Genomic DNA, 27,045 nt, shown 5'->3' with positions numbered 1-27,045 from the left:
CAAGCCTTGCCCTCCCTAAGAAATGTTCCTTCATCCATCTCCAGATCCCTGCATCTGGGTTGAGTGTTCCCCTTTCAGACGCCCAAGATCACAACATGTTTTCCTTAAGAGCTCTTTGATATCAACAACTACATCTTTCATATATATTGTAGGGAAGGAAGAAATAATTTTCCCTCTACTCTTCTAAATTCTCAGCTGGGCCCTTGTAACAAAAGACATATTAACAATAGAAAAACAAACAAGTTATAAAAATATGTTTATGCCTTACACACACGGGAGATACCCAGGGACATGAGTCACTCTCAAAGAGATATCTTAGAATTCAAGCTTAAATACCATCTTCAGCTAGATCAAAGAAAGAAGTGTGTGGGAGAGGTAAGTAATGGCAACGTAACCAGGAATGGCATGGTTAGCAGGAGTAAGGTTTGTTATGCACATTTAAGTCAGTGTCTTCTCCAGTGACTTATCTCCTGACTAGGATCATATTTCTCTTCCTGGTACAGTAGGGGAGACACCCTTACAAATAGAGATTTCCTTTATAGATGTAAGCTTACCTTACACAAAGACAATTTCTACTCTGTTTTCAGAGCTTCTCCTGTGTCTAGGCTTTCTCAAAATAATCAGCTCAAAATAATCCCATGACAAAGGCATATTTTGGGATGACATGTTCCAATTTCCTACAACGGGCCTGGCCCAGATGTTTGGTAGATGGACACACAGATACTAACACGTCCACCCCATGCTCCTAAACTCGCTTGAGTGTGACTGTGTTCATGTGTAATTCATGTGTATGTATGTGTGTATTAGTTTTGTATGGCTGCTGTGATAAATTATCATGAACTTGGTGGGTTAGAGCAACAGAAATTTTTTCTCTCACAGTTCTGGAGGCTAGGAGTCCAAAATAATTCTTATGGGACTAAAATAAAGGGGTCCCCTGGGCCACACTTCCTCCAGAAGTTGGGGGGAAATAATTTGTTCTTTTTCTCTTTTGGCTTCGGGTGGCTGCCAGCCTCCTTGACTTGAGGCTCCTTCATCCCTATCTCTGCCTCCATGGTCACATTTCCTTCTCCTCTGTATGCTCCACATCTTCCTCTGCCTGCTTCATATAAGAATGTTTTCAGTGATGTTGAGATGCTGCCTGAATAATAGATTAATGTCTCCATCTCAAGATCCTTAATATAATTATCTTCAGTCCTTTTCTTTTCTTTCTTTTTTTTTTTTTTTTTTTTTTTTGCCGTATGAGTTAACTTCACAGGTTGCAGAGATGATGATGGATATCTTTTAAGGGACCAGTGTTCATCCAACTCCAATGCTCCACCCTCAGATATACACAAATTTGTGTTTCAAGGCCCTAATTGGTGTAGGCAATTAATTTATTTCAAAATCAAATTCCTTTGGTAGGAAATTGAGTAAAGTTGTAACATTTGGCAATTAGTTGCCAACCCTGGCTAATCACATAACAAAAGCAATGATTTAAATAGATGGAAGGGAAGGAGTGCCTCATGTTCTCTTCATTTTGTTGTAAAATTATAACAAAAGCCATCAATTTTCCATCAAAATATCCCAGATGTTACAGACATTAAAAATTCACCAACTCTTATTCTCACACTTGAAATGCTTTTGGACTTTTTTCTTAGTTGGAACTCTTATCAAACATCTTAATAATAGTAATGACAATATTTTAGGACATCTCTGGCATGTAAATGAGCAAATTATAGAAGAGAGCAAATTATAGAAGAGAGAAAAATGTTTGGAGAAATAAATGGCAAAACCACACAATTGCTGTTTAATGCCAAATTATTTATTTGATTTAATAAGTTTAAGCAGATATTCATTAAGTTATGAAAGTGTAAAATATTAACTAGGACATGAATGTATCAGTCATGTTCACTAAGAGCTCATTTACCATTGTGATAATATAGTAAATCATGTGTTTCTTGAACAGAGTATATTATCCTGTTACACATTTTATTTAAAATAAGAGTAAACAATGACTACCAAACTTACACTAGAAAACAAATTTTCATGTTCATTTTTTTTTTGTAGCTGAAAACAAAAGCTTATGGAAATAATGCTGAATAAGGTTCATAAGGAGGGTTTTGCATATATCTTGAGATCTGGAAAATAGATCAATATGTTCTCAAGCTGGAAGTAAAGTCAATCTTTGTTGACTTTGATAGGATATATCTCAGGAAGCAAGCATTTTTAACTTGAATAATGAATAAATTCTGAGTGGTTCCATGAGTATAAAACAATTCCCCAGGAAACATTCATAATCTGGGTTTTGTAAGTGCTCCAGTGAATCTAGTGCATAGATATTAACCCAGAACTCTAGAGAAAATAATCAGGTATGAAGTGTTGTTTGTTTTCATGAAGCCAGTTTCAGAAGACTAGAAAAATAGAAAAGATTTATGGAGAAACTGAAAGCAAACATGCATATATTTACATCAATATTGGCTATTAGGCTGACAGTTCACACAGAATGTCTTCATTAAGATTTAGCTAGAATACACAATAAAAGGACTCAAACTGATGATGCCAATATAGGTGGCTTTACATTTTAAGCAAGAGAAATCTAACACACAAAATCACAAATGGGATATTCCTCTTGAAAACATAAAAATATTTCATTCACATCAGTAAAATAAAATTCTAAGCCAAACAATAAAGAGTTGCGTGGTTTCTGCACCTTCATTTGCATTCATGCTGTAGTTGCTGGCATCGTTTTCTACATCTGTTTCATGTTGCCTCAAAATGAAAAGATTGGTACTTCTTCTTACTTGCTACATGCAGTCCCTTTTGAACCCTTTAACTATATTCCCAGATGAAACCTTGGCATATAACTGTGAAATTTCTTCTTGTTTTAGGGCCAGGATGGTTAATCTTCACTTTTACCAATAGTGCTAGAATATTATTGTCAGTAGTTAACTGGTGTGTGAAAGAAAGATTTGGTCAAAGCCACACCACAAACTTAGCCTTGTAAAAATATTTTCAAGGCAGGCTTCATTATATCAAGTTGTGTATCTCTAGTGTTGGTCAAGGTTTTACAGAGAATCCCATGCCAACATGCTGCTTCTCATATTGTTTAAAAATTCATCTTGTGAACTCATATTGGTGTCCCATACAATCTTCAGATAGTCTTACTAAGCTCAGCTTGATGTGATATTTTTCATAACTTTCTATAATCAACTTATTCCTTTTGAAATAGCTCTACATATGCAGAATAAATGTTACATCAGATAAAACATCTAATTTTAATTTGCTTGTGATATATCTAATTCCTAGCAAACATTTCTGTTGAACAGTACACAGATATTGTGGTACTTGGATGGCATCATCCATGTGATGTAAGATATAATTGTATGTTGTAAAAGAGAGAAAATATAACATTAGATGCAATCAATTTTCCACCAAATGCGTTTGGGAAATATTAAACTAGGCAAGCCAGTACTTGGGAAGTCAATCCACTCCGATGTCAATACTTTTATCCCTGCTTGATCGACTTTGAATTGGGTTCCTTATACTAATACTTTTAGGAAATTCATGTATAAAAATAGCCATCCCTCCAGTGATTTGATTTTTTTCACTCCATTTAGTCTTACAAATTTGACGATGCACCATTTTTTAAACCAATCCTACTTGCGTTCATGAAAATAATTTCTGTAAAACCCTGCAACCAAGAAGTTGGGCTCTTATGAGCCTTACCTTAGAAATATTTTTGAAGTGCACCAGTCGTTTGATGCTTCAAGGTCTGACAATCATGGTTTTAAATTTTATACCAGATATTATAATGTCCTTGATACTGTTTTTTTTTTCTCTCTCTCTAATGTTCTTCTTTCAAAAGATCATCCCAGCAGGGTTCATTCATGTTCAGGAGTAGGGTCGTTGGAACTCATCTTCCATCACTTTGTTTTTCTCTGTCTGACCCCAGGTCCAGCCCCAACATTTCTTATCAGATAAATTTGGTTCCTTAAAACAGTGACTTGCCAACTGTGTTACTCAGAACCCTCAGTTTCTAGAGGTGCTTCAGGGATTTGAGATATTATATTGCTTTAATCCCATTATTTAAGAAACGCTTATACCAAAAATGTATACCATGTACAGAATTTTAAGACTTTAGAATCCCTTACTCAGTAAATTAACTTTTACTGTGACATTACTTGGCTTACCTGGTTTATTACAGAGTACGGAATAAGGTGTCCGCTGTCATTTCAATGTATACTCCAAATTTACTGAGATTCAAAGTGGTCTTATTTATAAGTATTAATCTTTATAAATTTATGTTTTTTTCAAAAGCAGGCAACCAAAACAAAATACAGAAATGCTTGGATACCGAGGGTGTTATGACTCAGCAGTCACTTGGCCTCACATTTTTCTAATGACTTAGTATTATAATTTTGCACTTAAAGCATGACTTTGACATAATATGGTAGTCCCTCTCTTATCTACGGGGGATATGTTCCAAGACCCCCAGGGAATGCCTGAACCCTCTGATAGTACTGAACACTGTGTGTGCTATGTTTTTTTGATCTGATAACTGAGAGGGCTTCTAAGTGACTAATAGGCAGGGAACATAGACATGTGAATACTCTAGACAAAGGAATCCTTCATTTCCCCAGGTGGGATGGAGCGGGGCGGCTTGAGATTTCACCATGCTACTCAGAATGGTCCACAATTTAAAACTTAGAAATTGTTTGTTTCTGGAATGTTCCATTTCATATTTTTGAACTTCATTTGACCACAGTATCAAGAAGTAAAACTGCAGACAAGGGGAATACTGTACCACTTTTATCTCCTTTTGTTTGAGATTAGGCTTAAGACGTTATTTAAAAAAATGTTGTCTACTGCTGAAAAAGTAGTAAAATCTTTGCTCTGATCCTTCCCTTTCCGTCTTCCCAGAGTGGATGCATTCATATTCTTCTTCCCAGTGTCAGGGCAAATTGAAGTGCAGAAGAGAAATTCTTGTGGTATGTTTTTGCCACAGAGATGCAACATGTGGTAGGCTCACCCAACCAGCTCAAGGGCTGCCAACCCTCATGTGCCCATTCTCCAAGGTTCTCTAGAAGGATACCTGAGCTACTTCTAAGGGCATGGGTGTAGGGCATTCTATGAACACATCCATTCGTTTAACAACCAGGTATTGAGTGCTTGTGTATGTGGCACTGCCCTAGGTGCTGCAGATACAGAAGGGTACCAAGCAGCCAAGCTGCCTGCCCAAGTGCAGTTTGCTTTGTAGTGAGAAAGGGGGAGGCAAATGGCAGTTTCATGTATACATATATGGCTACAGAGGGTCCAGCGAGGAGCTCACACTTGAACAAAGGTATGTAGGAGGCACAGGCATTAGCTAGGTGGCCATCTGGAGGAAAGTATTCCAGGTAGTGGGGCCAGTAGGTCCACAGGCCATAGGGAATGTGTCTGCTTTGTTCAGAGACCACGCTGAGAAACCCATGCCACCCGTAAAAGAATGGGGTGGGGGCACTAGGAAATAAGTACCTGGAAATGGAAGAATTTTCTAGATGACTTTGGCTCTTAATCCAGGAGGTGTGGGAAGCCCTGGGAGGGCTTAGTAGAAGAGTGATGGGTCTTCAGACTGAATTTTGAAAGCAGGACATTGCTGCTTTGTCAAGAACAAACTGTGTTCTTAAACAGAAGATGTTTAATTATACAAAACCAACCAAAGATTCTTATATCATACCCTGGCTGCACCTTTCTTGACTTTAGAGTTTCATTAAGTAAATCACGGTCCTTTTAAAATCGATTCTAGGGCTGTGAATGGGCCCAGAGGCTTTAAACATGAATACATTCTATGACAAGGGAATCAGTGGCTTTTTTGATTAATATTTACTGAATGCCAACAGCTCTGAACTTAGACATGCACAAATTTCTCTGCTTCAGATATGTATTTTTCTAAATTACGGGGTGGAAAACAAAGAAACTGTAAAAAATCAGGTAAGAAGGGGCACTTAATTCGGCAATTTAAATAGCAGGAGAGTAGTTCAGATAACAGGCTCCAGATCCAAGTTATAAAGTGCCAATCCTGGGGCTGCCACTTAATACTTTGTGGCCTTTGGCAAGTTATTTACCCTAAGTCCTCATCCAAAATCTCATTATAATAGTACCTCTCGCATTAAATGAGGTAAGTGTATAGAAAGCATTTAGCACTGTAGCTAGCACATCACACGGTTAATAAATTGTTACCATTATTTTGCTTAAGAATTGGCAACTAATTTGTGGCAAAGCAATGACCCTAATTTGTGACTATGAATTGTTTCTCCAAATCTCTTATGCCACGCTGCTTGTACTGGGTTGTAGAGTGTCCCCGCGAAACTCATGTCCATGCAGATTCTCAGAATACGACCTTATTTGAAAAAAGAGTCTTTCTAGATGTCATTAGTTAAGATGAGGACATTGCTGTACTACAGTGGGCCTTAATCCAGTCGCCGGTGTCCTTATAAGAAGAGGAACATTTGGACAAAGAAAGATACAAGGAGAACACCACGCGATAAGTGAGGCAGAGACTGCAGTGATGCCCTGTAAGCCAAGTCGTACCACAGATCAGCGGCAGACCCCAGGGGCTGGGAGAGAGGCCCAGACAGATTCTCCCTCGGAGTTTTCAGTTGGAGACAACCCTGCCAACGAGCCTCCAGAACTGTAAGAATAAATTTCTGTCCTTAAAGCCACCTGGTTTGTGGTAGTTTCTCACAACAGCTCTAGGGAATGAATACATTGTCAACTCCCAATTAGAAAACAGAACGCCCAGTGAGCATTCAACAGGCTGGGAGCACCACTCTGCAGTTCCTTATCAATGTAAGTTTAATGTGGTGTTACTATGTGAAAGAAAACCTTGGGCATTAGCATAAGGGCTTTAAAAATTATTATAACACATTTTCATAGGTATCTCTAAGGTTAAGATATTTCTTCTAATTTTAGATGATGGCAGTGTATGAGAATCAAAAAATAGTGGGATGATATGACTCTAGTGCTCTTCCAGTCTTTTTTAAGTTAATTTCTAAATTTTGAAATTGATCATTTAAAAAAAATTATTTTCCCATATGTTATTGGGGTAGAGAAGGTATATGGTTACATGAGTAAGTTCTTTAGTGGAGATTTGTGAGATCCTGGTGCACCCATCGCCTGAGCAGTATATGCTGCACCACGTTGGTTGTCTTTTATGCCTTGCCCTGCTCCCACTCTTCCCCGTAAGTCCTCAAAGTCTAGTGTATCATTCTTTTGCCTTTGCATACTCATAGCTTAGCTCCCACATATCAATGAGAACATAAGATGTTTGGCTAGTCTTTTGATTTCAAGGTTATAATTGTACTTGCTTGTATTTGACATGGATGGAAATGAAAGTATACTGAAAATTAATATGAAAAAATAACAAACACATTGAATATCCACTAGGAAGTAAAGGCAGAGGAACATCGAACAAATCCTTCCAAATTGACTGAAATATTTACTGCCTTTTTTCATTCAATGCACACCATTCTAGCTCAAGTGACACTTGTGTGACCCTGACACGTGTGACCATGAAGGTATTATAATTAGCAAAGATGTCCTCTCTCAAAGTTACTGTTATAGATTGACGCTTTATTCAAGTCAAATCACAGTTGTTTCTAGTTCCAACTCATTTGCATTTTGTTTCGGTTTTGAACAAAGATATAGTCTTGCTTACCCTGACGATTTGTTTATAATTGCCATGGCAATGTAATACTTCCCAGCACATCGCAGAATGCGTGACATAAGAATATGAATGTAAACATATGAAAAAAGAAAGCCCTCAGGTGGTTGTTAATTTTTGGCATTGTGTAATTAAACTAGTTTTGTTTAATGTTATCTTTTGCCCATATCTAATTAGCAAAGCCATCTGCTGAAAGAGTAGTAGCCCATTTGCCTAGAATGTTGTTCCCTTCATTTTTATGAAGTGTCTGCCTTTGCTGGTCCCTATCTAATTAACTTATCTGGCGGTGGAGTGTGATAATACACAGCTTTGTTTATATACTTCTGAGAACTGTGGATTTATATGTATGTAACACATACATAAAAAGAGCCAATCTCTTTTTCTTTTCTGCATCTGATTTACTCTTGAGATCACAGCTCCATTTATCCTAACCATAGTATGTCTGTGTGCAACACGGTCCATTGGATGCTGTACCTTGAAACAATAGGGGCTTTGTTGCATCCCCAGGATTTACGCAGATATAAAATCGGTTTTCCATAAGCCTCTTCTGTTTTTTTTTTAGCTCTCTTTGTATGTTTGTCACATGCTGAAAGCTAATGATAAGTCAGAGTGTGTCACTGGACCTGAGATTAACTTGCATATGGCTACTATAACAATGAAAATGAACACTGTTGACTCCTCAGATTTAACATAATTCTTTCTAGGCTGATGGAATACACTTATGCTATATCGTAAATTAATATCTGATGTGTATCTCTATGTCTGTTTTTCCTTCTGTCAATCACATAGAAGAGTGTCTTCCATTTGGTAGGTACTTGATGAATATTTGTTAAATAAAGGAGATAATTAATGTATTTGCATAAAGCAAAACTTCTGTGAGTTGTTCAGTAGTACAGGTATTATTTGTATGTATTTACAGAAAAAAATTTACTACAAACAGGAATTGTTGTGTCTTTTAAAATGTAGATGTTTCAAACTCACTGCCTACTGTATCTAATCTTTGAATATTCAAGTAACCACAATATTACTGCTATATGTCTGCTGCTGAAATATATAATGCAGATAAAGTATTGAATAGCGTAGAGTAGAAATATTTCTTTTCTCTACTGGGCTATCCTGAAATAGAAAAAGACAAAAGATGACAAAAATTAAATATTTTTAAAAGGGAGACTCAGGAAATGAGACTATGAATGTTGGGTTGAGATCTGAAATGTAGAATGCTTTAGCACTTGTTTTGACTATTGTAAAGATAGGTTTGGGTTGGTGGAAAAACGTCTTTTGAATACAAGTGGACACGTGGCTTCTCAAATCAGTAGTGAGATTTGTTCTATAATCACAATACATGAAAGAATAAAAATTTTCACTGAGAAATGAAAGAGAAGGCTTGATTAAAAGGTATTTAGTTCATTAGAATGGATCTAGAAGAATAAGGAAGTTGTGACCAGGTTAAACAAACAGCCTAATTTCAAACAGAAAAATGGGTCACTGTGAGAAATAAGATCCCATAGAGAAGAGGTCCATGATACTCTTATTTGTCTCTGATGGATTTTTTTTTTTTTAATTTCATGTCTGTCGAGTGATGAAATGGGCAAAGTCTAGCTGACCTAGTGAATAGGAGGACACTATGGGATGAATCTGGAACATCCCATTCTAGTATAATCTGGAAAAGCCACTTTTCTCCATTCTATTCCTTTTCAAATTCTGTGCTATCCAATTATATATATATATATTCCTGCTGTCTTCTGGAATAAGTAAAGTTCCAATCTTAATATAAAATTTCCCTTTATCCTGTTCTCTATTCAGGTAGAAAGTGAACAGAAAGGCTGTACAATCATGGTCTTTAATTAATTCTGGATTTGAATATTATAGGCAAGCTAGTGAGGCTGTAATAAAATGCCTTAGGAAATTAATTTTTTTTCTTTCTAATCACTATCTTCAGAAAATCTGTAAGATTTGTCATATTTATTATTGGTCTAATAAACTTGTAAGAGCAGTTGCTATTTTTTGGTATGCTGGATAAAAATAATGAAATATTTTTCAAACTCTCACATTCTTTCTTCTCTTATTTTCCCTTTCAATCTTTGGCCAATATTTATCTTGAAAATGCAAAGGCTATTTGGGCATTAGGTAGACTTGTGAAGCTGTTTGTTTGCCATTTCAGCGGCAGGATCTGAACAATTCTGATGGCATTTGGTAAATATATTCTTCTCCCTTAGCCCTGGGACTAATCCTTCTCTTTATAGCTTTCATGTTTATAGAAGAGAACATTATTATTTAACTTTTAACAAAATCACTAGACCAATGAAAGCCACTGTGAATGACTCTTTATCTAAAGTATTTCACTGTATAGTTTTCCTAGTAATTGTATAATACCAGTTCTTCTTGGTGATAGGTAATACTAAAACCTCTGGCAATATACAATCAAAGTTATAATGAGGTTTACTCTGCTGAAAGAATATATCATATTCTTTCAATCCTCAATACTGTTTTAATCAATCCTCAATACTCTTTTAAGTTTAAGTAAAGGCCAAGACGTGGATATCTACTTAAATACAAAAAAACTGAGTGATATTTTGTAAAGACATCTAAGAAAGGAATATACTAAAGGTCAAATCAGATGAACAACAACGCATTTATTTTCATTTATTTTATCTGTACTTCATGGGGATATAGTTATGCAACTGTATGACAGGCTGTTTTCTCTGGAGGTGTCATTGCTTTTCATGAAAATATTTGTCATCCTGGTATGGAATTCAAGTCATGTGTTGCATCAGATGCTGATTAGCTGTGACTGTATTGTTACCATCAAACATTATGAACAGGGAAACAACACAGAAGGAATTAACAAATTCTCTTATCAGATGTTAACACTGACAAAAATCTTCAAGTCTGCACAAGGGAAAACAGTTATAGCATTGTTTTGGTTTCAAAGACACTGAAGTGGTTCTCTCTAGAATACTTTTCTTATGGACTCATATTTGCCAAGTAGCATAAATTATACAAGATGCAGTGTTTTATGATTTAATCTCTGTTATGTAACATTCTTTGGAAGGCAGAAGATATTAGAGAATGGTGTTAGCCTGACTTTGTTATTCTCCGAAGTTTGGATAATTAGAAAGAAAACATTTCTTACTAAAAAACAAGGGTGAAGCCATTATTTTCCTTCACATGATTTGACACTAGGTTGCTTTTGGTTTAGTTTATTATTTGACATTAGTCCAAATTAACAGAAAAAAGTCTCTATCTCAAAATGTCTTTCTGTTAATGATTGAATTACCGCACATCCCTGTTCCTTCAGAAATCCAATTTTAATAGTAAAATAGAAAATAATAATTGTGATAACAGGTGTGGAGAATGAAGAAAATATTTTTACCCTATAAAAGTTCACACTGTATACAATGATAGAAAAGAGAAAAAAAAAGCCCAGATGCCTCAATTTGCGCAAAAAACTATTCACGAGAGCTAGGCCATGGATGTTTGCAGGCATCCTTTCTGTAAAGCAAGCCCTGTCTGTTTTCTTCACTAATCACACATTTCATTTGTGAGTCAGCATCAGACGTGAAAGCACACATAGCAAATTAATCAGCGTAAGTGAAATTTGGAAATTCTGAGAAAAAATATTTAAAAGCTGTGGCTCTAAACATTTAGTCAGAGCTAATAATAGTACGAAAATGACTGCTATTGGGGAAAAATCCTAGCTATGTTCTTTGCATGAGCTATTTATTGATTGATTATCATTTACAGGTGTATCTTGGTAGTAAGAATATGCAAAATCATTCTTCATTATCTATGAATATCGATAAATGACATATTATTTGAATAAAATAAAAATGTTAAAATGAATATTTAAATTATCTTGTCTCAAGGCCTCTCCTTTAAGCCTCATCTGGGTCTATTCCATAGTTTCACTGAAGTGATCATTTCTACCATCAGTGCTGTAGTCACCAACTCATTGTTCCTTTCTAACAGTGACTAGATCTAAGCATCACATCATTACTACCTAAAAGGAAATAGTAAGGGGGAAGTTCCTTATGCCTCAATATTAGAGCTAAATCTAAGCCCATGACTAAATTTCATGTATTTGGTATAAATTCTATGAGTATGAAAATGTTAGTGCCAGGGTGCAGCCATATTTCCTAATCTGGTTACCAGTGCCTTGTTGCCTTGTTTATATTTTCCCTTTTATTTAGTCAAAACCATGACTGCTATTGTTTTGGTATTTCCTACAGGCTGTGGAATGGGAGTGTGATGAAGCTACCAAAAAGGCCTGTTACAGCAAAGGCAAATCAAAGGTAAGAAGAATGCAATTATGAGCAGCCATCACCCTGTTTTGAAGGACTCTACACTATATAAAGCACGTTGATATGAAGAGTATTCCTGATTATGATGCTATGTAAAGTGAAAAAAGCAAGATTCAAAATATGTATACAGTATATTCTCAAATTTTTAATACTAAATTAAAATTAACCCCAGCAATCAATCATTTCCAAAAAGGATTCAGAACATAAGATTAGAGCTAATTTGCCCTTTCTGTCATTAGACTAAGATAAGAAATTAATTGATTGACATCACTGGAAAAAATATGGGCCTGAATTTTTAAAATATTTTAAATTCCTTCTTTCATACTTTACAGCTAAATCTAGAAGGTAATGATATGACAAATAAAATTATTACATAAAATATTATTTATGATAGATTCTTTATAATTTATCTTAACATATTCTTTATAATAAACTCTCTTTTCATACTAAAATCTACATCCCATGTTCCTATAGAATGCGCAGTTTATAGCTAAGGTTGGAAATGTGTTTCTTGAGCAATTGTACATGTTGCAGGCTTCTTTCAAATGTTTGTCTGGCTCAAAAAGATGCATGATTCTTTGCCTTTCCAGGAAGACTATATGTCTTTGAGAAAATTATTCATGATCAACTTGAGGAAATTCTTCTGCAGCTTGTACACAGGCTCACTGTGTCTTATTCTGTTAGTGATCTTCTTACATTATATTGGAGCACAGACTTTTCCAATGGTGAATTATGCTTTGGGTTACAGAAGACAGCAGTTATACACAGAGTAGAAAAGAGGGCTTGCTATGCAAAGTTGGTCCCAGGACCAAAAGCTTGGGGAAAAAAATATAGCAAAAGCGGAGAGCACTGGCAAAAGACCCTCCCCTTTCTGTATTTATAAAAGAGTATTATGTACCTTATTTTACCCAATTTCATTGTCCGCTTCCCTGCCTTTTAACCGAATAGCTGTGGGAGTCAGACACTGAGGCAAGTGTCAGCCAGCCTAGTTATGGGGTTTCCCAACCCTGAATAAAGGAGTAGGAAGAAGAGAAGGAGGAGAATGAAGTCTTAGCCAGGGAATCACTTGGAGACAAGGGGCAAATAAAGCAGGAATTGATGAAGAGTATTTTCTGGAAGATATTTAACCTCAGAAAAAGCCTCTGAGATAAATCATCAGAGATGTAAGGAGATTTAAAGGTACTCTGACTGTCAAAGAATTCGAATCTGATGTCTTCAGATGCTCCCCAAAATAAATAAATAATATAAAGCCCACACATCAGGGACCCCTATAACCTTCTTGTTGAGTTTGTAGAAATGATGTATAGAACTTTTGAAGAGGTGATTTCTAAATAGTTTCCTTTTTCCTCCCTGTGGTGTTTGAGTCTCAGTGTGGGGGTTGTGTGTCTTGGCCCTCAGCCCCACTTCACTGATCAGAGCACAGTCCTTTAAATAAGACCACCTGTGCCAAGGAATAAGATGGGACCTGGAGAATCAGACTTACATGAAGTGAGGGGTGGAAAGATGGCTTTCTTTATTTCAACTAGTAAGATTCACTGATGCAAGCACCACCCTTCCATGCTCTCAAGGCCTGCAGTGGGCGTTGCCTGGGGATATCAATGCCTCCCAGGGGGTGCTCTGTGTGATGCCTGATATGGTTTGGCTGTGTCCCCACCAAACTCCATCTTGAATTGTAGCTTCCATAATTCCCACGTGTCCTAGAAGGGACCTGGGGGAAGGTAATTGAATTGTAGGGGTGGGGCTTCCCTGTGCTGTTCTCATGATACTGAATAAGTCTCTCAAGATCTGATGGTTTTTAAAGGGGAGTTCTCCTGCACAGGCTCTCTTGCCTGCTGCCATGTAAGACATGTCTTTCTTCCCCTTCATTTTCTGCTGTGATTGTGAGGACTCCCCAGTCATGTGGAACTATGAGTCCATTAAACCTCTTTCCTTTAAATTTACCCAGTCTCAGGTATTAGCTGTGTGAGAACAGACTAATACAGTGGCCTAGCTCTCCCTCTTGCTTTTCCTCAACTCTTTCTTCTTGTCTTTATCTTCCTTCTGGTACTTTGACTCTTTCATCTCCTCTTTTTCTTTCTTTCTGGGTCTTATGGGCACATCAATAAGCACTATTCAGATTTGAGCAACCTAGCAGCAGACATTGTTGATGCACACTTGTCACAGTGTCTGTTCTGAAAATGTTTAGCTGATAGCCCAGACCTGAGGGGCCCCACCCTCCTTCCCTCTCCCAGGTCCCAGTGCTGTTTCCTCTTCCGATCTTAACACACCAAGCCCACAGTGAGTGTTTAAAGATGTTCCACTGAATGAGTGAATGAACATGAGAAGCCCATACCAGGGCAGTGAACTTTAATTTAGGGTTTCTCATCTTTATGATTATTGATATTTGGGGCCAGATTGTTCTTTGACATGGCAGCTATTCCGTACATGGCAGGAAACACATTGCCAGACATTGACTTGGTTGGGAATCCCTGCTTTAATTTCCAAAATGGTAAATTTATTTGTCACTTTTGCATTGTTTATTTTGATTTTTATGCTCACTAGAGTCCTCTCATATTTCATCTTGATTACATGTATATATTTTTTACAAAGACATTTAAAAATTAACAGTGAACTCCCTTCCCCTCTATGAGCTTCAGTCTCCTTGTACTCCTTGTCCTACTAAAGCAAAGCATCAAATTCCATCATGTAGCGAGGGGTTTTTCCTCCTCATAGTCTGGAAGTCCATAATTTACAAAGAATCTATGTGGTTGCCTTTTGCTAATAGATTATTTCTACTTGGGTTGAAAAATTGCTTCTGCTGAAGAAGAACTAGCCCACGTTTTGCCTTAAGCCATGTTCATTGGTTGTTTGGTGCTTAAAACTTAAGTAAATTGAACCCAGAGAACTATTAGGAAAAGGCCATCTTTTGTGACCGATGGGTAATATACCCTCGATTCACAGAGGAGACCAATCGTTACTACACTTAATTGAATTTTCTTGATACACAGAAAGGAAATGAGGGAAACAAATATTTTCAAATAAAATCAAACCTTTGTGTTTCACGTGCTCTGGGTTTTAATGGATTAAAAATAATGGGAAATCTTAGTAATTGTTAATTGACTCAAACTGTGTTTGTGAATGGATTTTTTAACACTAATATAGTAAGACAGATGAAGATGAGTGTCAAGCACCATGTACTCTGAGAAAGATAAATCACACATTCTTTTAGGTTGCACTAAGTATATTGATAACTTACAGAGAGTTTAAATAACTTCTGTTGCTCTGAAGTACAGCTTGGTTTATGTAGCAGAACTGTGTGCATTGGAAGTTCCTGTGTACAAAAGTGATGCAGTAGCTTTACAGACGTGTCGGTCTAGACAGCACTGGGCTGATTCACGGGTGGTGAGAGGAGAGGGCTCTTCATCCACCTTTATAAGTTCCTCTTTCTTATTTGGCATCTCTCTTGCTTTCTTAACATAGTAACTGAGCAATGACCGTGATGTGACCAAGCTGGCTGACCAAGCCCAGCTCCTGGGACAGAGAGGGGAAAGAAACAAGGCAGCCCCTATGAACAGGGGCAACTGGACCAAATGCAGCCTCCAAAGGACTGCCCCCTGAACTCAGAATTCAGACAACCCACATTTCCCCATTTTGACGGTTCCTAGGAGCCAATTCAGAGAACATTCTCACAGTCAATTTGACTGATAGGTAATATCTCTTTGGGTGAATGGAATTAAGACTTTTCTTAGTGGTCACGAGCTTAGAAGGCGAATTCAGCTGTTTTGTAGTTTTGCTTGTGCTGAAGTTCTTATGAGAATAGAATTACAAAGTTTCCCTTCTCCCCGAAATAAAAAGAATAATGCAAAATGTGACAACTCAAAAATGAGAAAAATGCCAGCAATTTAAACTGGAGTTGTTTTTCTTTTTTTTCCTACTCTGAGAAAAGTGGTCTGTGCTTCTGTGCATAATACATTTAGCTGCAGAGCTGAGCTGGAATGCATGCACGGAAGGAGGTGGCTGGGTCTTGCAGGGAGGACACTGCCTATGCCCACTTGCTGCTCTGATAGGAGCATTCCTCAGCTTGCTGCAGAGCGGAGGAGAGTAGAGATGACAGATTTCCCCCTTGTTTCCCTGGGATGTCTGTGTCCAGACACAGATATGATTTCACATATGATCCATTAAAAGTACAATTTAGGGAATTAGGGTCAAGAGAAGTTATCCAGATTTTTTATTTGGGCCAAGTTTGAAAGGAAGGTAGGTACTGAAGCTGCCAAGCCCTTGTAAAGTTTGAGTTCTATTTTATTTAGAAAATGTTCTGCTCACTTGGGAAAGAGGGAGTGCCTTTGCCTGCAATGGCTTAAATATTCCATGGGGAAAAAAAGTGGGGGTGGGGAATCTGTTTTTATGGATTCAAAAACTTATAATAAAACCTGTTGTATTTAGTTCTTCTAGACATAGCATTATAGAAATTGAATTCTATAACTACTTAAGTATCTTTTACACAAATATTATTTTAAACATAAATAGTCAATTCTCTCACGACCTAACAAGAGTTCCTTGTGTGTGTTGGGCTATAATGTCTGAACTGATGTTCCTCCCACTCTGACATTTAGGAACTTTACAAAGGAAACACAGCTGATTATTATGGGAATGAAAGAGCTGCTGTATGCTTCTATTACACTTTGTGATTTTCAAAAGTTTTTGTTCATGATCTCATTTCAGGATTTCTGACACCAAGTTCCTAGAATTATTTTGCTAGTTAGTGGGAGAGTTTTGATTAGAATCCAGAGCTACGTATATTGTTCTCCCTGTCATACCCGGTGGTCCTATTTACCAAGTTGTCAAATTATGCTGGTAAAGAGGTAAACTCCTAGTGAACAGGAGAAGAAACTCATGACACCATACTGCCTAAGTGCCTGCTGGTGTAGGGCTGGATCTTGACATTTTGTACCTAAGTGTCAATATTTTGAAAGCTGTGAGTTAATCAATCCATGGGACACATTGTAGCCCTGCTTTTATTTTATGTAATTGCTTTAAAAATTGAGGATACTTTAGGTTAAATACTAACATTAGGTTAAAATTAGATTATGCACACCTAATTTTATTTTTTTAATTGAGGTACCCAAACAGGTTTCCCATGAAGTCAGCTCAGTTGAAAATAGAGTATGTACATATATACAGTATAGTATATTTTATATATCAATACACTGTACATTACATAGCATGTAATATATGTATATATGTGTGTTTATCTCTACATATTGCATCTGTGATATGCATGTGCATATATTCACAAGTAATACATGTATACAATTATATAGATATACCCTTTATACACACACACATACACACATACATCTGATTGGGTTAGGTATGGTTTTGCAAGAGTCACCAGGTAATCATGATTTAGGTTGATGTGGGTTCAACTTTGAAAGGCTCATGCAATTCCTATAAACTTCTCTTCTTCAGCACTTTGATGCTGACAAAGATAACACATTATGAAGAGGACACATTGCTTTCACTGGGAGCACTATGATTAACATAAAGGCTGTCAGCCTTCTAACCCTTATCTTTCCTCCCTAAAATTAGTGGGTTGGGCGATGGGCTGGGTGTTGCTGAAGAGACACCTGAGAGATCCACAGAACATACCTGTTTAAAAAAAAAAATCATGAAATGCTATATGACAAAACCAATTAATTCATTAAGAAAACAGCCCTAAAACGTGTTTTCTCTGCTGGGGCTGGGGTCTTATGTCCTTGAGACCAAGTTGGTATTGGCCAGTCTCCATCTAAAAGCCCTTTCTATGAGTCAGCAACCATGCTCCTCGGCTATCAATTGCCTTGAAGTCAAGGACGGGTTGATACGTCTGTGGATCACAGGCCCACATTGGTCGTTTTAATGTTCAAGTGCTGTGATCAAAATGTAGATAGATGACTCTCATTATCAACCCTAGAAGCCACGTGGCAGCAAGCTGCTAGAGGCCTTGGAGATGTGCACTGTGACTTCTTGGAAAATCAGAATTCATTAAATCCTCTTCACCCATTTTCAAGTTACAGAAATGGGCTAGAAGAAAAAATTCTTAGATGAGAAAAGGAAAATCATAGACATTTAAGTATGCTGATTTATAAGAGAAACCTTTAAAAGAATCTCGTAAAGGGACTTCTACATTATGACTCTACTTTAAAATAGGTGACTCCAAGCAGTACTTCAAGCAAGGTCAGGTAACCCATGGAAAGGCCACGTTTGTAACAGAGATTGGCAAAGTGCGTTGCCAGTAGATCTGCAAGAGAATTTGAGTTTTCAAAACATCATCAAGAGGAGACTAATTATTACACAGCCTGGAACTGTTACTCATTTCCTTTTTTTTTTTTTTTTTTTTTTTTGAGATGGAGTCTCGCTCTGTCACTCAGGCTGGAGTGCAGTGGTGCGATCTTGGATCACTGCAAGCTCTGCCTCCTGAGTTCAAGCAATTCTCCCACTTCAGTCTCTTGAGTAGTAGCTGGGATTACAGGCATGCATTACCACGCCTGGCTAATTTTTGTATTTTTAGTAGGGATGGGGTTTCATGTTGGCCAGGCTGGTCTCAAACTCCTGACCTCAGGTGATCTGCCCGCTTTGGCCTCCCAAAGTGCTGGGATTACAGGCATGGAACCACCGTGCCCAGCCACTCATTTCCTTTTATTCACAGTATTGACTGTCCAATTCCCAAATTTATTTTCTGCTCAAAAGCTAAATACTTCTACTTTCTTTTTTTTTCCTGTGTTTTCACATTCTGTTTCAGTTGAACTTGTCCCAAGCTCTCTTTTCAAAACATTTATTATTTTAAATGAATTTGTTTGGAATTCACATCTGGAATTCACAATCTGTGAATTAAATATGAGGATGCCTTTAAGGGAGTAAGAATGGGAAATATGTGAGATACCCTTAGCCAGTTGGGTGACTGAGTTCTGCTCTTGACAGTTAAGAAGAAACTCGAATACCACCCACCTCCACTCGTTCATTGCCCTGTAGGACTCAGTGAATGAGCACACCTACCGTTATTGGTGATAACTCAGACCTCTAGTTAAGGCTGGGGCCAACTACACTATTACCTTCCTTCATTAGCTCCTGATTGCCACAGGCTCCTCTGGGTTCCGTAGGGCTGGGGCCACCTTCCATCATTTTATAAAAATTCTGCACAGACCTCCTTGCCTGATCATCTGGATCCCTGACATCTTCCTCCTTTTTTTCTACACTCTCACTCAGTTCTGTGAAGCACACCAGTGACACATGGGGATGTGGCTCATCACCAATAATAGAGCCAGTGTCTTCATGTATTCTCACGTGGTCTTAATGATCAGAACGTGTTCTTTCATTCTCTGCCCTAATTGAAATAATTCTGTCCCTTTCCTCATTTACTTTTTCTCTGATATTCTTACACTACCAGCTGGGTTTGCACTGCCCCTCCCTGGCACACTGCTGCACCATGGTTACCATGGTTATCACACATCCCGACCAACATGCTGGTTCTTCATCAACCTTGTGAGTGGTCTTCAGGAATGTTAACCTACAGTTGCCAGGCACTGTGGCTCATGCCTGCAATCCCAGCACTTTGGGAGGACAAGGCAGAAGGATCCCTTGAACCCAGGAATTCGAGACCAGCCTAGGCAACATAATGAGTCCTTGTCTCTACAAAAAAAAAAAGAAAAAAAAAATAGCCAAGGGTGGTGGCATACACGTGTAATCTGAGCTACTTGGGAGACTGAGGTGAGAGGATCACTCGAGCCCAAGCAGTTGAGGCTGCAGTGAACCGTGATTGTGCCACTGCACTCCAACCTGGGCAACAGAGTGAGCCCTTGTCTCAAAAAACAAAAACAAAAGAAAGCAACCTGCAGTCTTATTTGCACTTTGTTCTTCCTTTGGGAAATTAACGTAAACACCATATTTAATATCTTGGTTATTCTCCTTTCCATGATTGACTGGAGGCCCTTGCTTTCTCTTCACCAGGGCTGTAGAACTCTGCTTTGAAATCACATCTTTTCAGTCCAGATGATTCTCCTGGAACAAATTACCCTTGCCCATGTTGTTTGTGGTTTACCTTGGGGCAAGCTCTTGCTTTTTTTTTTTTAATAAAAGAAAAAGTTCTTTTACATCTTGCCTTGCTTTTAAAAGAGTTCTAAAAGCAGCAGCAAAAAACAAACAAAATCCCCACCCTTCTCTACTGTTTGTAATTTTCCATCCCAGTCCTTATGATGGTGTCATTAACATGTCATCCATTAAGTCCATCAGCTTGCTCTGCCCTGTGTTCTGGAAGATGTCTTTGTGGGTCTCCTCTGACAGGCATAGGCTTCCTTCTTTCATCCTCACTCTGCCTGTCTTTACAGGCTCCCGTACCCCTCTGGTTTCTTCCCTGGCCCTCCTGTGTTCTCTTCAGCCTGGGAAGGAGGAACTGTGTGGTTCTTTGAAGTCTTTTGTTTTGTTCTTTCCCTTTAGAACTCTCTTGACCTTTCCCCAGGAATAAAAACAAAAGAGAAAAAAACAAGACAAGCCTCCCACCTCTGGTGTACCTTTCTCAGTTACCAGATTCACTGAGATCTTCTTACTACTGTTTACGAGCATTTGGTAATTCTTCTGAAGTCTACTTAGATCTTTGTGGTTGTTTTCTGTCTTTCTCAGTTCAGCTTCCAATGATAAGTGGTTACTATTACTGTTAGGAATAATGTTAGGAGGATAATCCACCCTTGGTATTTCCCTTTACATTTAGAAAGCCAATCTGAGCCAGGAGTGGTGCTCACACCTGTAATCCCAGCACTTTGAGAGGCCAAGGCGGGAGGATCGTTTGAGCCCAGGAGTTTGAGACCAGCCTGGGCAGCATGACAGAACCCTGTCTCTAGTAAAGAAAATACAGAAATTAGCACTATGCATTCCCGCTGTCTCGCTGCTATGCAGTAGACTGGGTTATGGGAAATTAACACTTTCATCTAGAGTGGGGGTCCATTTGGTTGAAGAGAAGATGAGCTATACCATTACATCCAGATCCCCCTGATTTCCAGCATGATGTGATTCAAATCATCATGTTATCATGCAGCATCTTTCATACCTCGTGCGTCATTCATTCGCCATGGTGTGCAATTGACTCACTATTCTGGCTTTGTCCTTTCACACCCACCACCTTGGTCTAGGCATGAGATGACAAGAGCCTGAGTTATGGAAGTGACTTCCTCCTTGGCTTCCTGACTCCAGGCTTCTGTCTTCAGCTTATCCTGCACATTGGTTTCTGAGTGCTTCTTCAGTGATAAAACATGAGAGCTCATCAATACTTCACGCAGTCAGAACATGTAATGGCTCCTTTCACATTCAGAGTAACATGTGAACTCACTACCTGGGCACACTTGGCCTGTTTCAGGCTTCTCGGCTTCTATGTGAGCTCCTCTGTACACAATGAGAGCGCCATGCTTTCTCTAGCCACGACACCTTCACACAGTCTGCTCCTCTTGCGTGGAGTGTCTTTTCCCTCCTTTGCTCAGTAAAGTCCGACAGGTGTCCTACAAGCACCCCCTCCAGGAAGCCTCACTAAATCTTACACTTTATTTAACACTTAGTTGTCAACTCCTTCAGGAAGCCTCTCTACACCTCTTCCCTTCCCTATTCCTTTGGAGCTATGTAATATGCTATTCCTCTGTGTTTCCTCATTACAGCGCATGGACAGATCTGTGGTAATTGTCATGAACCCGTATTTGTCTGCCAGGGGCCTGGATTGAGACTTCTAACCCAGTGGCTACCAAAGAGGAGCTACTCAGTGAATGCTTGCTGAATAAGTGAGGAGCTCTCCAGCTCACATGTCCATCACTACTGTGACCATACCTAGGGTTTTCTAAGAACACTTTGCAACCACAGAAAGTACTCCATTCTTGGAGTATCCCTCAGCCTAGGGTTTTGTCCCAAATGTTTCGAACATCTTTTCCTCATTAAGCATATTTTCACTTTTCAATCAATGAATTAAAAATGCATATAGATACTTGCTATGTTTTTAAAATATGCAGTTTGATCCCATAAAGTAAAATTTGTTCTGGTTTGTGTACAGAGTTTCTCATGTGACCTGATCAAAAAGCACTTGCAGCATTTTCTCAAAGTCCTGAGGAAGTTTTCCAAGGCACTGTTTCACGAGTGGCATCTAATAGGTTCCTTTTATTTAGTTTCCTAATACCCGTCCAAGGCTATTTAGCATTTGTGCTACTATCAGATACAATTCAAAATGAAATCATTTCTGTCAAAATTAGATGCATGCTTTGAGAATTTAATTGAACATGTATTTATGTTCATATTCTTTATCAAACAAGGTGCAGATACAGCAAGTAAATTTATTTGATAAAAATCAAATTGTTTAATAGCTCTGTTGTTATTTTTTGGTCAATATCTGAAAGGTTTGTTTTTTTAATGGTTTACATTTTATTAATGGCTTACATATTTATTAGATAAAATGTATTCATTCTCACCATTCTTCTTGTGCTCAGACTTTGTTAGCATGTTTTTCATTATACATATATATATATATATATTTTTAAATTAATTTATTTATTTTCCCTCAGGAGGAATGTCAGAACTATATCCGGGTGCTTCTGGTGGGTGGCGACCGGTTATTCACCTGTGGGACCAATGCATTCACACCTGTCTGCACCAACCGCTCGGTATGGCTTCCTTTTGTGTCTCAAAAGAATTTAATATCAGAAGAGGCAAAACATTGTGTTAAAATATTAGTTTTAAATGAATTTCTATACACCAAGGTGTTGCTGTTCAATTCAAAAGCAGTTTTTGTCAAATTGAATAAATATTTGATTTATTGATGTATTTCTAATCAGGACCATCAATTAGGTAAATAACTGGAAATAATTATAACTTGTATAATTAAACTTAAATATGTTTCTAAATTATTTCAACCAGCATTTTTCTCACCAGTGACTTTAAATCTTAATCCTAAACATATTATTTTTTGTCTTATTTTGCTTTATGGTAGAGATACTGTTACTGTTATTTATATTTATTAAAATTATTCAAATGGTCTAAAATCACAATCCAAGGGAAGAAAAAATTAGCCTACAAATTGGATAAGAAGTATGTAAAAAAAAATAAGCAAACTAAGAAATTGCACCCTAGGCAAAGTCCAGTTATAACTGACCCTCTTTCTTGTCTTTAACCTGGCAATCATTGACAGAGTAATTTTCAGCTGCACACACCATAGCAGTAGCATGGCAGGGTCAGTAGAACACACGTGGAATCTTCCTAATTCAGGGTATAAATGCAACCTTCCTCTGGGAATATCATGAAGAAATATGTTCATTCTCTGGTTGCACAACTTTCCTCAAGACCTTAATTGGCCATCTGCTTTTACTGTTCATGATTTCAGGTTAGCATTCAGTTATTGGAAATAAAGGGAGGAGATGGATGATAAGGGGTGTGAAGCTCAGGGAACTCTCTAGGTGCCACACCCTGCCCTGGGCGCTTTCACCAGTGCCATGGTTCAAGTCCTCAACATCTGCCCCACAAGATCGCTACTCTTTGGGGCCCCCTTTTATGAAAGAAGAATCTGAGACATAAAGAGCTGAGGGAACTTACCCGGGTACACATCTCATAGCAGAGCAAGCAGCGTGCCTGCGCCTACCGGCCCTGACCCTTCTGCTCCAATACCTCTCAGGCGAGAACCAAGAACCGAATTGAGCAAAGATTCTGCCAGTACCCATGAGGTTTTCTCATTCAATGATTGGTTGGGAATCCAGCATTTGGGAAGCTGGATTCATACGAAATGACTCCAAGATGCTTAGATATCTCTCCGAAAACTGAAAAAAAAAAAAAAAGAAAAAGTGTTGGAAATGTGGGCCACATAGTGTTGAATATCCACACATCCTTACTTGTGAGCACATTTTTCGGGGCTATTCATTATATTTTGGTTCACTTATATTATACATAATTCTTTTTTTTTTTTTGACAGAGTCTCGTTCTGTCTCCCAGGCTGGAGTGCAGTGGCACGATCTTGGCTCACTGCAACCTCTGCCTCCTGGGTTCAAGTGTTTCTCCTGCCTCAGCCTCCCGAGTAGCTGGGACTACAGATGCATGCCACCATGCCTGGCTAATTTTTTGTATTTTCTGTTTTTTTAAGTAAAGATGGGGTTTCACTGTGTTAGCCAGGATGGTCTCGATCTCCTGACCTCGTGATCTGCCCACCTCGGCCTCCCAAAGTGCTGGGATTATAGGCGTGAGCCACTGCACCCAGACAATTATACATAATTCTTTATTCTGATCCTATTTCTGTAAATATTGACACTGGTTTTTAAATTCAAGGGGAAAAGTATGCAATACTTGTGCATTATGAATCAAAGGCATATATACAATGATCTTATTTCTTATTTTGTGAGTATTCAGTGGTATGAGGTTCAGTAACTCTAAAGTGATGAGAAAGAGACTGATTGATGAACTCTCTTACCATGAGCAGAGCAGGCTGTTTTCATCAGTTGGAATGTAAAAGTTGGTCATCTCGCCCCATGGGCCCCCAAGAGGCTGTTGCACAAGCATCACTGGGATTATGGTGGGTGTGATCCATAAGCATCACTAAAGGGGCTTGTGCAGAGATAACTGCTTTCCCTCTCATCCTCCCCCACAGTTGAGCAACCTGACTGAGATCCACGATCAGATCAGTGGCATGGCCCGCTGTCCCTACAGTCCCCAGCACAATTCCACAGCACTCCTCACAGCTGGCGGGGAGCTCTATGCTGCTACGGCCATGGATTTTCCAGGACGTGATCCTGCCATTTACCGAAGCCTGGGCATTTTACCTCCTCTCCGCACGGCGCAGTACAACTCCAAATGGCTCAATGGTAAGCCTTCAGTCACTCCCTCTTTCCCACCTCATTTGTCTTTGATTCCTGGTGATTTGGTACTCAAAAGCAAACTACAACACTCTAAATAGAAATGAATTCTTCATCTTCTAAAGAAATCAAAGTGTAGCTTGTTCAGGACTAACGATAAAAAGGACATCATATGGCTATTTAGTATTTGGAAGAGAAGTGATATTCCCAACACTCTAGACCATGATAATATGGCTAATGTTGATATGAACACTTATAGAAACTAGCTGGTTTTTTTCTATATTGTTGTTTAATGTCTAGAAAATTTGACAGCTTGTCATAGATATGTGTAGACTCCTGTGCATTACTTCTTAACTTCCTTTTTATGTGTCTAGAAGTGGAAATTACTAACATGGCATGTAATTTTCAGCAACTGTATAAAAGAATGTGTTTGTCTATAGGTAATTACAAAAAGTTTGAGAATTAAAAATGTAAACAATGTATCAACTCACCTACTTAGAAGTTAGTAGTAGGCATCATCAGGGTTTATTCATTCAGTGACTCGGGAGTTAATAAGGAGGCGAGTATTCACTGCAGTCTCTGCCATCCACAGTCTGGCAGATGGGCCCTCAGGCCACCTCTGCTTGTGGTTGCAAAATCGTTGCTGCAAATTCAGGTATTGCATCCACATGTGGCAATATCCACTCAAAGAAGAGCCACATCCCTGTCCCCTTTTCATCTGTATATTTCTTTTTAAAGAAACCAGAAACCTTTAGAAGGCTTCTTTCAGTTCTGGGCCAGAACTTGGACACTTGCTTACTAAGCAATCAGAAGATGGTGAGAACCATCCAAATTGAGGTTCGCTGTGTACAAAGTCCTGATGTGTGTCAGCTGAAATGCAGCCCTCTGTATATCTGTGCATTCATGTGTGAGTGTGGTCACACACACACACATACATACACATTCATCTACAAAGGCAATGTATATGTACCATGTGTAATCCGTTGCCCCAAGCATTTATTTGATAGTTTGTACAAAGGTGAAATCTTGAGAGTTAGTAGACTTTTGCCACATACCAGCTGATTATGTAGACCAGAGTTTCTTAACCTCAGCACTAGTGATGTTTTGGGCCAAATTGTCTTAGTCGTGGGACAGGGCGGGGGGTCTTGTCCTTGGCATAGTAGGATGGCTAGCAGCATTTTCAACCTATAGTCATTGTATGCCAGTAGCATCCTCCTCTGCCCAGTTGTAACAACAAAAAATGTTTTCAGCAATTTTTCAGTACCCCCTGGGAGGGGGGAATTAACTCTAGTTGAGAACCACTGCTTTAGACTCATCATATATGCAAAACCATGGATACGTGTACATGTATTCAATGCAAATATTTTGCCAAATAATACAGTCAACCTAACCATCAGAGTTTGCCTTTAAAAGACTGTCCTGTAGAAAAAAAAAGGATGTCCTCATCATTAACTTTCTCAAGTAAACTAAATGACTCTATTGCTTCCAAAGGGAAACATGAATTGTTTTCCCAAACTGAAGTGCTAACTAGATTTCTCCCATTAACATCATTTCTGTTGAACTGGCTTCAACTGAATCAATTGATTCTATGTGGATGGTCCCCTTTTGGCCCTGAAACTTTCATCTGTGCAGCTTCAAGTTGTTCTTTCCATTTGTTTGTTGATTCTGACTGGCCAAGGAAGTTTCCACTTAGAAATCAAGAATCCCTATCCCAATAAAGGCTTTGTAATTAGCATTTGCCAGAAGCAAAATAAAAAGCAACTGGGAGCGCTCTCTCTTTTCTCAAAGTAACACTTTAAGGGCAGCCAGAGAGAAAGGTCAGGTTACCCACAAAGGGAAACCCATCAGACTAACAGCGGATCCCTCGGCAGAAACTCTACAAGCCAGAAGAGAGTGGGGGCCAATATTCAACTTCTTAATGGAAAGAATTTTCAACCCAGAATTTCATATCCAGCCAAACTAAGCTTCATAAGTGAAGGAGAAATAAAATACTTTACAGACAAGCAAATGCTGACAGATTTTGTCACCACTAGGCCTGCCCCAAAAGAGCTCCTGAAGGAAGTACTAAACATGGAAAGGCACAACCGGTACCAGCCGCTGCAAAATCATGCCAAAATGTAAAGACCATCGAGACTAGGAAGAAACTGCATCAACTAACGAGCAAAATAACCAGCTAACATCCTAATGACAGGATCAAATTCACACATAACAATATTAACTTTAAATGTAAATGGACTAAATGCTC

General features: G+C 38.4%; 1 protein-coding gene and 1 long non-coding RNA gene across 6 annotated transcripts in view; one reads left to right on the top strand and one right to left on the bottom strand.

Moving 5' to 3' along the window:
* The window catches only part of SEMA5A (semaphorin 5A), a 516,751-nt gene that overhangs the window by 300,611 nt on the left and 189,095 nt on the right, over nucleotides 1-27,045 (top strand). For all 5 annotated transcript variants that reach the window (XM_054488673.2, XM_063664657.1, XM_063664656.1 and 2 more), the window contains 3 exons: nucleotides 11,911-11,973; nucleotides 22,530-22,628; nucleotides 24,596-24,809. In XM_054488673.2, coding sequence (XP_054344648.1) covers nucleotides 11,911-11,973; nucleotides 22,530-22,628; nucleotides 24,596-24,809 — 376 coding nt within the window. The remainder of the gene's footprint in view (nucleotides 1-11,910; nucleotides 11,974-22,529; nucleotides 22,629-24,595; nucleotides 24,810-27,045) is intronic.
* LOC129036944 (uncharacterized) overlaps nucleotides 22,763-27,045 on the bottom strand; it is a 47,906-nt gene continuing 43,623 nt past the window's right edge. The window contains exon 5 of the long non-coding RNA XR_008502693.2: nucleotides 22,763-23,774. This is a non-coding gene — a long non-coding RNA (uncharacterized LOC129036944). The remainder of the gene's footprint in view (nucleotides 23,775-27,045) is intronic.

The sequence above is a fragment of the Pongo pygmaeus genome, chromosome 4 (assembly GCF_028885625.2).
Source record: "Pongo pygmaeus isolate AG05252 chromosome 4, NHGRI_mPonPyg2-v2.0_pri, whole genome shotgun sequence".
In the NCBI taxonomy this organism is placed as follows: Eukaryota; Metazoa; Chordata; class Mammalia; order Primates; family Hominidae; genus Pongo; species Pongo pygmaeus.
Note: the sequence above shows the minus strand (reverse complement) of the source record. Positions and strands in the feature narration are given on the sequence as shown.